The sequence below is a fragment of the Montipora capricornis genome, chromosome 10 (genome assembly GCF_036669925.1).
Source record: "Montipora capricornis isolate CH-2021 chromosome 10, ASM3666992v2, whole genome shotgun sequence".
Classification (NCBI taxonomy): domain Eukaryota; kingdom Metazoa; phylum Cnidaria; class Anthozoa; order Scleractinia; family Acroporidae; genus Montipora; species Montipora capricornis.
Genome location: NC_090892.1, coordinates 50,272,832 through 50,287,410, shown reverse-complemented (window position 1 = coordinate 50,287,410; position 14,579 = coordinate 50,272,832). Strand labels below are relative to the sequence as shown.

At 36.1% G+C, this 14,579-nt stretch overlaps 1 protein-coding gene across 1 annotated transcript in view; it reads right to left on the bottom strand.

Moving 5' to 3' along the window:
• The window catches only part of LOC138019945 (protein fantom-like), a 40,794-nt gene that overhangs the window by 25,472 nt on the left and 743 nt on the right, over positions 1-14,579 (bottom strand). Inside the window, 9 exon segments of the mRNA XM_068866917.1 lie at positions 594-666; positions 836-883; positions 5,088-5,129; positions 7,135-7,205; positions 9,844-9,924; positions 10,019-10,116; positions 11,075-11,133; positions 11,255-11,298; positions 11,721-11,821. Of these exon segments, the coding sequence (XP_068723018.1) occupies positions 594-666; positions 836-883; positions 5,088-5,129; positions 7,135-7,205; positions 9,844-9,924; positions 10,019-10,116; positions 11,075-11,133; positions 11,255-11,298; positions 11,721-11,821 (617 nt within the window).

The window sequence follows — 14,579 nt, the reverse complement described above, 5'->3', positions numbered from 1 at the left end:
TTGAGTGTAAGTTTTGGATTTCGCGGTCCGCCAATACTCACGTTCAAAACTGACCGACTGGACCTCAGACGGTTGGATCCAGGGAAAAGTGACGTCAGAGGCTCACTAGCTTAAAATTTCAGCGTGTGAACGCAGAAATTTTATATATACAAAGCGTGAGTTTAAAAGTCTGAAAGCCCAAAACCCCCGTGCTGCATATTAATTCTGCAGCGTACACACGTCTTGCATTCTTAAACTAGTGAGCCTTTGACGTCATTTTCTCCTCGATCCAGCTCTCTCAAGAACATAATGTTAGTAATGGCGAACCATTAAATAGGAAAATTACAGTTAAAATAAAGAGGTGTCTTTTTGAAATCAAGGCTTAAAACGTGGGTCACTTAGTGTTTTGTTAACACTAAGAAAAATATGAATTGATTTTTTGGTCACAGGGGCACTTTAAGTACTCTGACTGTCTCAATAAAATGTGAGTCAGAGTACATGTTCAAACTGTTGAACATGCTCTTTCTTTATCAATATTAAATTGGTAAATTCTGACCGAAATAAAAGTAATTTAAACTTAAACAAGCAGTAATGTACATCATCAGAAATATTACCTGGTTCCTTAAATGGTCTCCATCCTCATTAAGAAGCTGAATTTGATCTTGAAGTTGAGAAATAAACTCTTCACTGAAATTTAATAACCACCAGGATTAGTTAAAGTCATTTACAGCCCCGAAGCTGAGGTTCAACAATGGTCGAATTTGACTATGTTATCTCGCAAATGCAGTTTTAATACTGTCAGTGAGTACTGTAACTAGGTACAGTTTCGTCCTGTGATTACAATAAATTAACTCACAGTTCTCTCTTCTCAAGTCTGGCCTCCTCAAGTAGACTGTGTCCATATCTTATAGGAAACATAAAAATGCATATTAATGAGTTTTTTTAATCTGTACGTCAACAACAATAACAAGAACTGTCTTTCCACAAATTAAATATGCATATGCTTCATTTAACTATGCATCTTCAATTACTTAAAAGTGTGGTCAGTAAAGGATTATTTTATTATGTGGTGAGAACTTTTTTTGGGGGGTGGAAAAAAGAGGAAATTACCAGATACAGTACAAAAGACCCATCTTGCCCACCCAGGAAGCTCATCATGGGATTAAATCCACCATGCCTACTGATGGGACCAACCATAAACACAGGGGCTGCATGTACATGTTTAATTATAACTATTATAATAAGCACATTATACAAGTAGCTTTGCAGTTGTTGTTGTTCTTCGTTTTTTTTACCTTCTTCTTTAAAATATTATATATAATAATCATGATCATCATCATCATCATCGTCAATAACATTATAAATAATTATTATGTCTCTTGTAAAGAACACAATGTATGGAGAGGCATCTACATGTAGGATTCAGATTCATCACTGATATTTTACATGAAGAGTGCCCCTCTAACTTATCACGAAAACTCTGGCATTTGGCAACTGAAAATATATCAATCACCAGAAAATCCCCTTAAATCCCAACAAAAAAGAGTAGATACATGTATCAGATTTGATAACTACAAGAAAAAGATGTCACTGGTAGAAATGGTGCCAACGCATGCATCAGAGTATCCAGAATTAAGAAGGGCGTAAAGGCTACACCAGAAAGCAAAGTAATTATTATCAATGTTCCAGGAAGGTAGTACTGGGCATTAGATACATGACTTTGTATAGCATTAAAGGACAACTAAATTATATGCTATTATCATGAACTGATTAAAGATCATAATATAAGGTATTATTATTGTAACTTTATTTTTAGTACATGTAAGTGGTCAGATGTTTGCAGACAGATTGATTTCTAGAGAATATAATTATGTCAAATAAATGATAAATGTACAATATATTAATTTACAGTATACAGTTACATGTAATATATACAAGATATCATAATGACTTAAATAAACATGATGATAAGAGGCCAGGAACAAAAATCAACCTGGGACAGTGAAAATACCATGCATGATAGTGAACATCATATAACTGTGCAGTTACTGTATTATAGTATAAAATAGCTTTGGGTGGGAAGGTGATCAGACCCTAATGAACATGATCCTAAATATTTTTGGCCAATTGATGGCCAACAAATGATTACTGGTGATTTGTTATCATTTCTTTGTTGTGCATCTGGCTATCAACTCCTGCCTCACCTCAGCTGGGAGTCAAAATTTTGTCATTAGACACTTTTGTTACTGTACAACTACACAGTACAGTTCATTTTATAAATATTTTTAAGAACTGAGAAAGGCTTCATACAAACAACAGAGGTTAGACACTAATAAAAATAAGGCACACATATACAGTGTGCAATTGTACAATGTATGTGCCATTGATGTAACAGTTTAAATGTACTCACAGACAGCATGTGTTTTTAAAAGATACATCCTGAGTGTGAGTACTTCACACTGTTAAAAGGACCTTTTTTAAAACAACAATAATTAAGAAGCACCGGCAGTTATTTCTTCCCGAATATTCAGTTACTTGATTTTAACACAAGCATCATGATTTCCAGTGTTCAAGTTCAAAGAGAACATTTTTCGTTTCATTGTAGTTACATAGAGAAAGCGTAATTGCCAGTAATACTACTAACAATCCTAGACAATTGGGAATGCATTCAAATGATGTGACATTATCAAAAACAACCTAAGCTTATTATAAAAGTATTTTAATCCTGGGGGGGGGGGGGGGGGGGGAACTCCCATATGAAACAGACGGGCAAATTCTGTAAGCTATTATTTTATCCAGTCACCATGCTCTACTCTCATGGAATATGGAATGTATTGTTAAAGTTGTTGAGTGCCATCAGCTTAATAGTTGAAGTTAAAATTAATTTGAAGGGACGGCCAGAGGAAAACCTGTGTACAGAAGTGCCCTAATGTAATTATTTAAATTGGCTCGCAGCATTTTTGTGGTAACTCATTACCTGCATTCCCCTTCCCTACCTTTTCCCACTACTTATCATGACAGGTGCATGCCTACACTGTATGATCTTGAGGGCTCACGACAGGGCCGACAGCATTTCCCGGCAACAGTAAACATGCACTTTAGACACCTCAACCCTTTACATCAGAGCATCATTTTGCTATTAGTATTTTTGTCCACAGATGCCTTAATAACATGACTTGTATAAACAGTGTGTACTGTATTTATGTTTACTTAACATGCAATGTAGGAGCCACTGAAATTCATGTTACAGTACAGTTTAAATAAAGCCAAAGTCAGAATGTTCTGTGCCAAGCATACAGTACATCCTGAATGTGGTTAATTCAAACTGCTAAAAGTGACTTTCCAATTTCACAAGTTGCACAACTTGTGCTTAATCATTTAAACCCTTTTACTAACTGTCCAGCCTACATGACTTGTACAAACAATGCAGTATTTATGTATTAATAACATAAGAGCCAATGAGATTTATTTAACAGCGTAAATAAAGCCACAGTGAGAATGTTTGTGGCAAATGCATATTCCTGAGTGTGGTTAATTCAAACTGCTAAAAATAGCTTTGTCATTTTATGTCTATCTTTCTACAAACTGTAGTCCAGAACTGTACATGTCTTGTACAAACAGTGCAGTATTTACAATATATGTTAACACAGCAGCGGAGCCACTGAAACTCAACATGTAACAGTGTAAATGAAGCCACAGTCAGAATGTTACATAGCAAATGCACATCCTGAGTGTGGTTATTCAAACTGCTAAAAATGACTTTCCCTTTTCACAAGTTGTACAGTGTGTTTAATTAATTTTAAACGTCGTTACACTGTAGGTAATATAATTATGGAGGCCCACTAGAAAACCAGATCACGGTTGACTTGGTCTTCATCTGTAACTGTTTATAATAAGTCTTATAACTACAGGCAGTTAGAAGTTTGCATTGTGTACATGTACATCTTTTTAAATTGCATGTCATAATTTGAATTACATGTAGCTGTGATGAAGAAAAGTTGACATTCCCTACCAAAATTATGAGTGAGTGTACACACTTATACAAAGTAAGTGACTCAGTTAACCCTTTCACCCCTAAACCAGCCATACGTAGCATTTAACTCTGTCTAATTCCAGATGATTTTACTTGTCAATGGAGAGCCCCCAGGAGTCAATGGCTTAATCAGGGGGCAATGGGTTAATAATTCCCCTAAACCGGCCATAAAATAATTAATTACTTACTATTTTACTCTGTCTAACGCCAGACAATTTTACTCGTAAATGGGGAACCACCTGGGAGTCAATGGGTGAATGCAGTTCATGGTGTTGGACAAGAATACATACATCAGAGACCTCATAGTGATCAAGACTTCAAAGAATTAAGTAAAAAACTACACTTGGTATCACGCATATTTTGCTATGGCAACACCCAAAGTATGGATGCTCTCCCAAGGAACAATAGAGAAATAGACTCTCTAACTTTATTTAAGCGTATAGATGATTTTTTTTCAGATAGTACTATAATTTCATATACATGACTTGTATTAAATGCCATTGCAAAGGTTTTGGTTTTTATCATTTCCTCATCTCCCTATTTTGTCTTTTAGATTTTAATTGTTACTATAAAAATATTCTATATCTTGTATTATTTTTTAATTAATTCTTACTTTATATTTTAATTATGATTTAGTTATTAATTTAATGTATTTGACCATTTAGCCATTGGAAATGCGCTATATGTAGGCTGCTGCCTAACGATCGCCCAGGGCGCCTTAATTAGTTGCAAGTGCAGGCGACCAAATTTCTGAATGCTGGGTTAGTTAATTACCTAATTAATGACTTGGGCTGCTAACTTTTAATGTTGGAAGCCTAACGAGATCCTGGAAAATTATCAAATTATTATTTTTTATAATTATTATTACTACTTTTAATTAAATGAAGAGGGTTTTAGTATATAACATCACCTATAGACAATATTAACCTTGACACAACACAATGCAGTACACACTACATGAAATATAAATATTAGCTTTCAGCGAATAAATACATGTACCTAGGTCTGCTTATTTTAGCTAGACATGATGATGATGATGATGACGATTCATAGTTACAGTTACTAGTAATCTTACCTTGGCTGCGGTAAAACTGGAGGTGGGACACGTGCACCAGGTCTTTACAAAATTATCCATACAAAAATTAAAATTAGGAGTAACAAATTATTATTTAATAATTATTTACTGAAAAAATTATTAAGCTGCATGCAGATCACATACCCTGCGAGCAGAGTCTCTTTTGATCTTCCTAGATAAGTAGGGAAAAGGAAAGAAGACTCTGCCCACCAACTTGACTTTTTTTGATTTGCCGCTCATCCAAAGAAATGGATGAGTCAGTTCAGTTTCCACTTGTAACACGGGTTTTTTTTTTAAATTTGTGTGCATGATTAATCGCCATGCGCACAAATTTACAAAAGTGTGACAATTTTTAACTGTCTAAATTCCCATGGGTATTTCTTCCGTATGTTGCTTACAGAAACTAGTTTGCCAGAATTGAGAAACCTAGTAATTTTTTCAGCAAAAATTGAAATTAATGGCAATTAAAAAACGTGAACTATCTTGAGTTTCAAAGGAAATGATTCCTTGGTTATCTTGCATTTGCCAGAGTTTTTGGAAAATATCCCAACTGTTTGTTTTGGTTTTGTGGTTTTGCAGGTAAGTAGTCACACATGACTGACTCCTGAATACATTTGAATTTTCAACGCATGCTCGATAAGAACTGTCGAGGCAGGTGGCAGAGTCTTCTTTCCTCTTCCCGAATTATCTACGAAGATCAAAAGACTAAGAGACTCTGCAGATCATGCAGATCATGCATCTTGGTACATGTACATGATTGTACAGTTGTACGTAGAAGTCATCTGGTAAAAGGCACTTGGCAGTGAGAATAAACATTGAAATGTCTGATGTCAGATATTGTACAAAAGCTAAATTCAAAGTCTCTATTATTTAATTTAGAAAATATTCCTCGATCTCATCTCTGAAAAGGAAAAAGCAGTAAATGTATGCTGCCTTTATTGCATTGAATGCTGTCGTTAGTTCAAAGCAGTGGTTCAGAACTACTGAATGGAAATGAAACTGTTGGATGATCTGACATTCAAAAAACAAAAAAATATTAAAATAAATCTTATTGCATGAAAAATGTCATTATTTTTCACAATTACGACATGAAGCAGCCCAGTTTAACCAATTGAAACAATAAAATATCACCAGTAAAACTGCAATGAATGATAAATGTAATTAATTTGTCCACAGAGTTGGTATAAACATTCTCACTATTGAGGAATAAACATTAATTTGGACTTAAGACAATTTCTTTCAAAAAGCATTTTTGAGGTGAGGCTAACAGAATTGAACAAGGTGCCTTAAAACAGTATTCATGAGATGCTGACAGTTTGTGTGACTTTCATTTCAAAATGGTAAGGCCAATACGGAATCAAGGCTGTTGCCTAACAGGAGCCCGGGAGCCTGGGGCTCCCAAAGAATAGCTGCGGGCACCTTAATTTTTCACAGCAACACCTTTCACTTCACATGTTGGGCTCCTAAGTTCTCAGCGTTTAGCTCTGAGGGCCCCTTTAAAATTTTCTTAGGCAGCAGCCTTGGGAATGACAGAAATGAATTTATTTTTAATATTTTGGTAAACTACAGGAATAAAGTGGGAAAAACACAAGACAAAAAATCTCTGCAGTCACCAATCCTGGTAGTATTAATTACTGTACCCTTGCTACTGTAAAAGGACTTACATGTAACTTTTCAAACCAGCATAAACATGACAATGGCTACAGTTAGAGTACTGTTATAAAGTTCTATACCTGATTCTGGCTGAAAAGGAGGTCTTGTATATTTTACAATGTAGGGTGGTTCGCCCATATGTGGCATTAATCACATACTAATTACACAAAGTGGACATTCACAATACTACAGGTAGTACTGTCCATGAACATTCATGCAGGTCTGACAGGCACCAAGGTCTACCCCCTCAATACATTCTTTCATAGTCTTCATGCACATCCATCTGCACTCTGATGTTCATCTCCATGAATCAACAATTCAGTTTTTCACTGACATCAATCACAGTTTACAGTTGTTAATGTCAACCTATTCCAATACAACGTAAATCACATACTTGATATCCTGGCCTTGAACTCTCAAATCCTTTTTGAGTCGATTCCCTGATGCGGCTCTGACATGAATTCCCTAAGAAATGTAATTAATATATAATAATTATATAAAGTACTTACATATTATAATTATAATAATTATGATTCTAATAGAATTGTTGGTTAAGTGAGGATAATAATAATAATAATAATTTAATAATAATAATAATAATAATAAATATTACTATTATTATTATTATTATTATTATAACAATATTATTGATTGATTTAATGATCAGCGTGCATGACTGTATAAAGTTTGGTCTGTTTGGATATGTCAAGAGGATGGACAAATGGATGTTGAAGGTTATCGAAAAGAGGTTCCAGTTGGGAGAAGAGGTTGCCTGGGGAGTTGACAAACAAGGTTTTTTTTCAGGACATAGCTGAGGAGGATGTAAATCCCAAGTGTAGTGTGGGGCAAGGAGGTGGAGTTGGTTGGGCAAGTGGCGAGTGGTTGTACTCGTCTGGTTTGCAACAGAAGGAGTATTGGAGGAGACATGATCGGATGGGGCTGAGAGTTTACTGGGAGCTTTGTCAGAAGTATCGTGTGAACTCAGTGCTGATGTCTGGTAAAGGAGGTTCCAGATCAGGTGAGGGTGGCAGCTAGAGAATGGGAATGTGGAGAAGGAGTGTTGAGACAACACAGAAGATGACAAAATCATCCAGATGTTACTGTGGTGGATCAAGCAGCTCAGGAATGAACATTTTTCAATTTCTTGGTGCCTTGGGATAGGAACATAGTGGCTAAAGAGGATGACAAATCACCAACTACTCTTCCCTCGCAAAGGAAACCAGGAAGATGCATTGGTTTGGTGTTGACGAAGATGGTGCCGTTCCTGGTTGGTTGTTTGGGTGTGGTATCTAGTTGGTTGGGGGGCTTTTCAAAAGATCTTGGGATTCTGGATGTGTTGGGAAGAACGCAGGCCTCTGCAGACATTGTGACCACCCTAATCCTTCAAAAGACACTAAATAATGAGCCCTATGTCCAAGGCCGAGGCGAAGCAGCGTACGTTTGCACCTGCATACATGGCATCTGACAGGATGCGGCAATGCAGATCTGCATGATTCCCTAAAATCCACATCCTCTGCATAACCAGAAGACATGACTGATATTAGTGATAGAGCAGCTGCTTAACATGCTCACAAACATAAATTAAAGCCAAAGAGATCGACTGTTTTGAAACCCTTATTTTCCTGAACATTGAAGATCCATTGAAGAAAAAACTCCATTTCGTTCGCACATATTTTTCGCCAATGAGCCTGGCAACTATAGCAATTTTGTGACAAGATATACGAAAATTTAGGTGCAAGTTATGGTCACAAATTAAATTGTATCATTTGTCGGCATAGGAAAAATAGGAGCCTGCAATACATAAAAATGTGGAAAAAAACCGCTGAAAATGGTCTATGATCGAGGGAATGGATGGCGGTCCAACCATATTACAATTTTGCTACATGTACATATCTAAAAATTGAAACAAAATTCATGACGAGAATCAAAATAATTTTTATCGCTTTATTTATTTTAGGAAAAGCTGCGGCAAAATGCCAACTGCTAATCCTTTTATTTCAACAGTGAAAGCTGGTCGCAAATTGGTGAGTCCTCCAGCTATTTTAATGACAAAGGGAGCCGTCACAAATGCGACTGCATCGGTCGCAATTTCAAGTCCTGATTTACCATAAGCATGAAAATACATTGGACGGGCCTAATTACTGTATTAGTTTTATTAATTGTTTAAATTTCTGCATAATCCGGTGTAATTTCCGCATAGTAGTAGTAGTAGTAGTAGTAGTAGTAGCTACATGTAGCTGCTACTGCTACTGCTACTGCTACTGCTACTGCTACTGCTACTGCTACTGCTACTGCTACTGCTACTGCTACTGCTACTGCTACTGCTACTGCTACTGCTACTGCTACTGCTACTGCTACTGCTACTGCTACTGCTACTGCTACTGCTACTGCTACTGCTACTGCTACTGCTACTGCTACTGCTACTGCTACTGCTACTGCTACTGCTACTGCTACTGCTACTGCTACTGCTACTGCTACTGCTACTGCTACTGCTACTGCTACTGCTACTGCTACTGCTACTGCTACTGCTACTGCTACTGCTACTGCTACTACTACTACTACTACTACTACTAAAAACAGCTCAAAGCTAAAATAAAATGAGAATCCAAAGATTTTAAGTTTTTATATAATACCAGTATAATGTACTAGCCTTGAACTTTTTTCGTTATTTCCTCTCTTTAGTGTAATGCGACAACAAGTCATACTTGTATTAGATTTGAATTTGCAAATGAATAAAGGTCAGGCTTGTGGTGGTCAGCTTGACATGGCTACCAGTGGTGTGTGAGAAATACCAGTTAAGGAAAAGAGAACTGTTGGAATAACCAGTTGTGGGATGTACATGTCTAAGATCATTCAAAGATTTCTATTCGATTAATTTTTTTAATGGTACACCAGGTTTAATTAAATACTAATTATTGCATGGCAGATCAAATAAGGTACATTTACAATGTATTCAATTTGGGAGATCAAGCCAGCAACCTCCAACGTCCCTCAATACAGCTGTACATTTTGTAAAATATAATAATAGCATTCTGAAGAGCAATAATACACAGTATATGCATTACATGAATCAGAGCTAATTTTGATGAGCACTCACACTTACTGTTTGAACTTTAGGTTTCACATGGTCATAAGGTGTTGCCCGTTTCCCATGAGTTTGAAGTTGTTGCTTAGCCACCATGAGCTATGGAATGTGCAAAGATTTATTGTTGTTAGAAATAATTATTAGCAAGGTTATATGTCTTACATAAAAACAAAATTTGCTAAATCCAATTTACCTTATTTTTTAACCCAACATTCTGTTTTTCTAGTTCTGCTATCTTAGTTTCCAGGTCAGCTACCTTTTCTTTAGCATCCACATCTCTCGCATCAAAAACTTAAAAGGATATTACTTAAAAATCAGTAAAATTTACAACATAATATAATAAATTCTTAAACTTCAATGTACATGTACTTGTACATTCACACAATAATTTTTTTTTAAAGTGCCTATGAAGTAAAAAAAAATAATATATTTTGCTTACTTTAAAGACCTTTCAAAATGATGAAGAATGGTGTTTTCTTTGGATGGCAACATCTTTAATGGGTCTCACTTTGTGTCTACATGTATAATCTGATGTACATTATTGGTGCCAAGTTTGAACAACACCCATCCAATATTTTCGGAGATATTCTCAATTTTGTGATTTATTACAGTCATGTGTACAGTTTGTGACGTCATAATTTTGAACAAAAACTTGAGTATCTCGGAAACAAGAGAAGATAATTATTCCAAAATAGAAGACACCATTCTTCCTCATGTTTAAAGGTCTTTAAAATAAGCAAAATAGGCACTTTAATATCATGATATTAAATGTCAAACACACAGTGAAGATGAAGTACAACAAAGAAGGTACAATTCCACCTGACATGAAAAAGTGGCATAATTTCCTTCTTCACAAGAAGATAAGAGGGTATTGGGTCATGGAGACATTAGGTCAACTGGATTGTGTGATTTGGCAAAAAAATAGCATAAAACCAAATGAACATAATAATATTAAACAATCAATCAATCAAGTGGATTTGTGGCTTTGATGAAAAAAACAAAATCCGAGTTCCTGGACCAAGCGAAAAATTTTAAGCCCAGATTCCAGTTTCTGTCAAGATCCAGAAGCCTCAGTGGTAGACACAAATTTATGATCATGATACTCTTGGCTGGCCTTAACTGGAATGTTGTAGTTAAACTACTGTAGGCCAGGAAGAGCACAGTAAAATACATGTACATGTAGGTCTTTTCTTACAGCTGCAGATACATGGGTTTGAAATGTACATGACTGTACAGACAACAATTATACCTCCTTGTGCAGCTTCCTTTTTCTTGTCGTGAACCAATCGCAGCAACTTAGTTGCCATCCTTGCAGAAGAAAAAAAAGTCATATTAAAAATAGCTACAAATACATGCAAGACTTTCCTGTTTACTGTTCATAGCTTGTGTAAAAGGAATAACATAAAGAGGAAGTCAGCCAAAACTTTACTTTTTGATTTTTTCCTCTTGTTTCCTAGCATATTTTTTCAGCTCCTGTTTACAAAAATAAAGCATAATAGTTACTCATTACCGGTATTTAATATTATTATTGTTGCATGTCACGTTACTATAGGAAAATGAAACAGTTTTAATTTGAAATTCCATGTGGGACCAACAATTGGTTGGGATGAGACATGAGCTCAACACTAAGTGATCCTGAAGTTTTCAACATCAGGATTTAAATCAACTCCAATAAAAACAATAAACAGATCTATATTATAACAAAAAGGGCACTGCATACATTTTGTGAGACAGCAAACTATTGTTTCCGGAATACTTTCACAAGAAGAAATTCAATTCCCAGCATAATAATTGTTTATATCACCTACAATTGACTTCTCATAATTGATATCAAATAAAAATGATCAATAAAATACAAACTGTAAATTACTTCAAAGCTCAAAATGACACTGAACCTGGTTATCTTCTTGAAGCCTCAAATATTTATCTTCAAGTTCCTCTCTACTTATCTTGGAGATTAGCTGACGGGCATGAATCTCACCAAATGGCCTTGCATCTGACAAAATACATGTAAATATTCACTATAAACCGTTTCTACATAATGCAAAGATGTCACTAATGTCACCTTAGTCCTATTTCTTTTATGCCACGGGCATTCAGGTATATACTGTAGGGGCCACGTTGAATTCAAGGTTTCAATTTGTCTGAATTTTGATGGTAATTGATGACACGTAGCTAAAAGGATTGGAAGAATTTGGAATTTACTGCCTTGTTTTTTTTTAGAAATGCATGGCCAAAAAACCCAATTTTCACTTTATGGATGTACATGTATTAACCTGATGTACCAGTAAAAACAATGCAGCAAATAAAAAAATGAACGACTGGCATTCCCAAACTGTCAACTGAGGTCAACTGAAGTAGCTAATATTAAAGACGTATGCTTGTAACAATAACTACATGTATGTACTCAATCAAACTAATGTCTTCTGGCAACCTGAGGTGTTTACTAATTTTTTTGCTTTACTGTTTCAGTATAAACAACAGCACAGTCTGCAAGACTACTATTGATGTTAATTATCTTTAGCATGTGTCAAAGAGGACCTTATTTATTGTCTGTTGAGGGTTTTCTGTGCCAGTCATTATTACTATAGTGTACTGTACATAAACATAATTATGTATTTCTTGTAAAAAGTTTCTCTACATTTCTTTGGTTGCAGATATACATTGTAATAGTCCATGACAAAGTCAAAACCAAAGCTTAGTGATAATAAAGAATCTAAGGAAGGATAAAAAATTAAACCACAATACAGTACTTTTGTTAAGTGTTAGTTTACGCTTCAGCTTAAGGGCGGTGGCTCTTACAGTTGTACATGTACATGTAACTACCAAACAGTTCAAATAGTCGTTTTTCAACTCCCTTTAACTCAGTCTACAGTTATTCTTTTTTTGCCAAGTGTTTTCTACTTAACATTTCTTTGTCTGTCTTGACTCACAACTACATGTACACGTATATTTGGTAAATCACAATACCAAAACAGAAAATGCATGACTAAAAACTCAGCAAATTAACTACACTGTACATGTAAATTTTATATTTTTCATAATTAAATTTTGTTAATGCAACAGTATGAGAACATTCAAACACAAAATCTGTAGCATGGGTTTTAAAAGAAACTATTTCTCAAAAAATTATGATGTCATAATGCCCTCCTTTGATAAACTTTTCAAAGTATCAGTTCCATTTTTTGTTCAAATAGAAATTCCATGCTACAATCACAAAAAAATGATGGGACAGTTCCAATCTGGTGAAAAAACTGTCTCCTTTCGTTCCCAGGGCATTTACCTGTTTTTCTCTGACACACAGCAGATGACTAGGACTAGTCGCACATGCACCTTTTGATTGAAGTGATGTCAGATTTCCATTGACAAAGTTACTTAAAACCATCCATGTAACCTTTCTGTGGGGCTCTTTGACTAAAAAGCTTCCTTTAATAGCAACCATCATCTTTCTATAGACTAGTTAAGTGCCACCCCAGTGTTCTCCCCAGGATTTTGGGAAGGCCATGTTCTCCCCAAGCTTTTTGGAAGGCCAGGGGGCATTCTGTCGGAAGCTTAATCTCCCATACAAAATTAAGACTTACACAAATAGCAAAAGCGAATTGTCATGCTGTCTAGGAAAACATAAAACTTAAAAACATGGAACATCCACCCAAACAGCACATCCTTGCCTTACTCTTTGGGCCCTTTGATTGTGTTTTCTGCACAACTTGCACAACATACCACTACCACTATTTAGTATTATCATCTTCGTTAGTCTTAAGGAGCCAAGGGAAGTCCTTCAGCCACGTTGGATCAAACCCTGATTTTCGGTGTTTGGAATCTGTGGATGTTGACGGACCTTGTGTTGTTTCCCGAGGGTGGACTTCTTCATCCAAATTACTTACACTCTTATATCTCTTTTCCAGGGTGAAAAAAGAACTTAATTTGCTTTGACTAGCTTTTCGTTTCTGTTCAGAGGATCCTGAGTTTGTCGAAGCCGCCATTTTTTGACAACCTTCCACGCACGTGGGAATTGAGTTTAGTATTCCATGTAATATCCGTAAAGTGCCCTTGAATTTACGGCAAACTGAAAGACGGCTGCCGTTCAATGAAACGAGCGGATGACAAGTTTCATCACCTTTCATGGAAGGGTAAATGAGCTGAAACCTTATCAATTGCGAGAAAACACAATGAGAAAACACTAGACAATGCTTCAGTATCTTTATTGAGTGTTTTTCTTTTTTTAACTATGGACAGGATCCCAGTTTTAGATGTTAAACTACGTAAGGTCACTTGTTTTAAGCCAGGCGGCAACGATTTTTCAACGAATCAAGCCAGGCGGCCCGCCTGGCCTGAAATACCTGGGGAGAACACTGCACCCCCCTCAAGGGCGTTGCCTACTGTTGTTATTGTGCATATGTTCTGCGCATCTCAAGATACTCGGGTTTCCTATCGGTGATGCTTACTAATTCAAGGATATTCTTGCACGGTTTAAAACTATCTGGAGAAAGTAGATCTTAGTAAGTACTCTTGGTATCCAAAAAGAAAATTGGGAGTAAACATGCATTTTGAGAGATAACGCACCGATCAAATCAAAAGTTCAACATCCCCCCCCCCCCCCCCCCCCCTACTTCCCCCAGCAAACCCCGGGCATTTGACTATTTCAGTGCCTGTGGTGGGGAAAATTGAACCGGAAGTGTCAGGTTTCAAATGATTTTTTTTTTTCCGGCGCCAAAGTCGCTAACAAAAAAGGTCTTCAAAAGGTCTTTATTAAA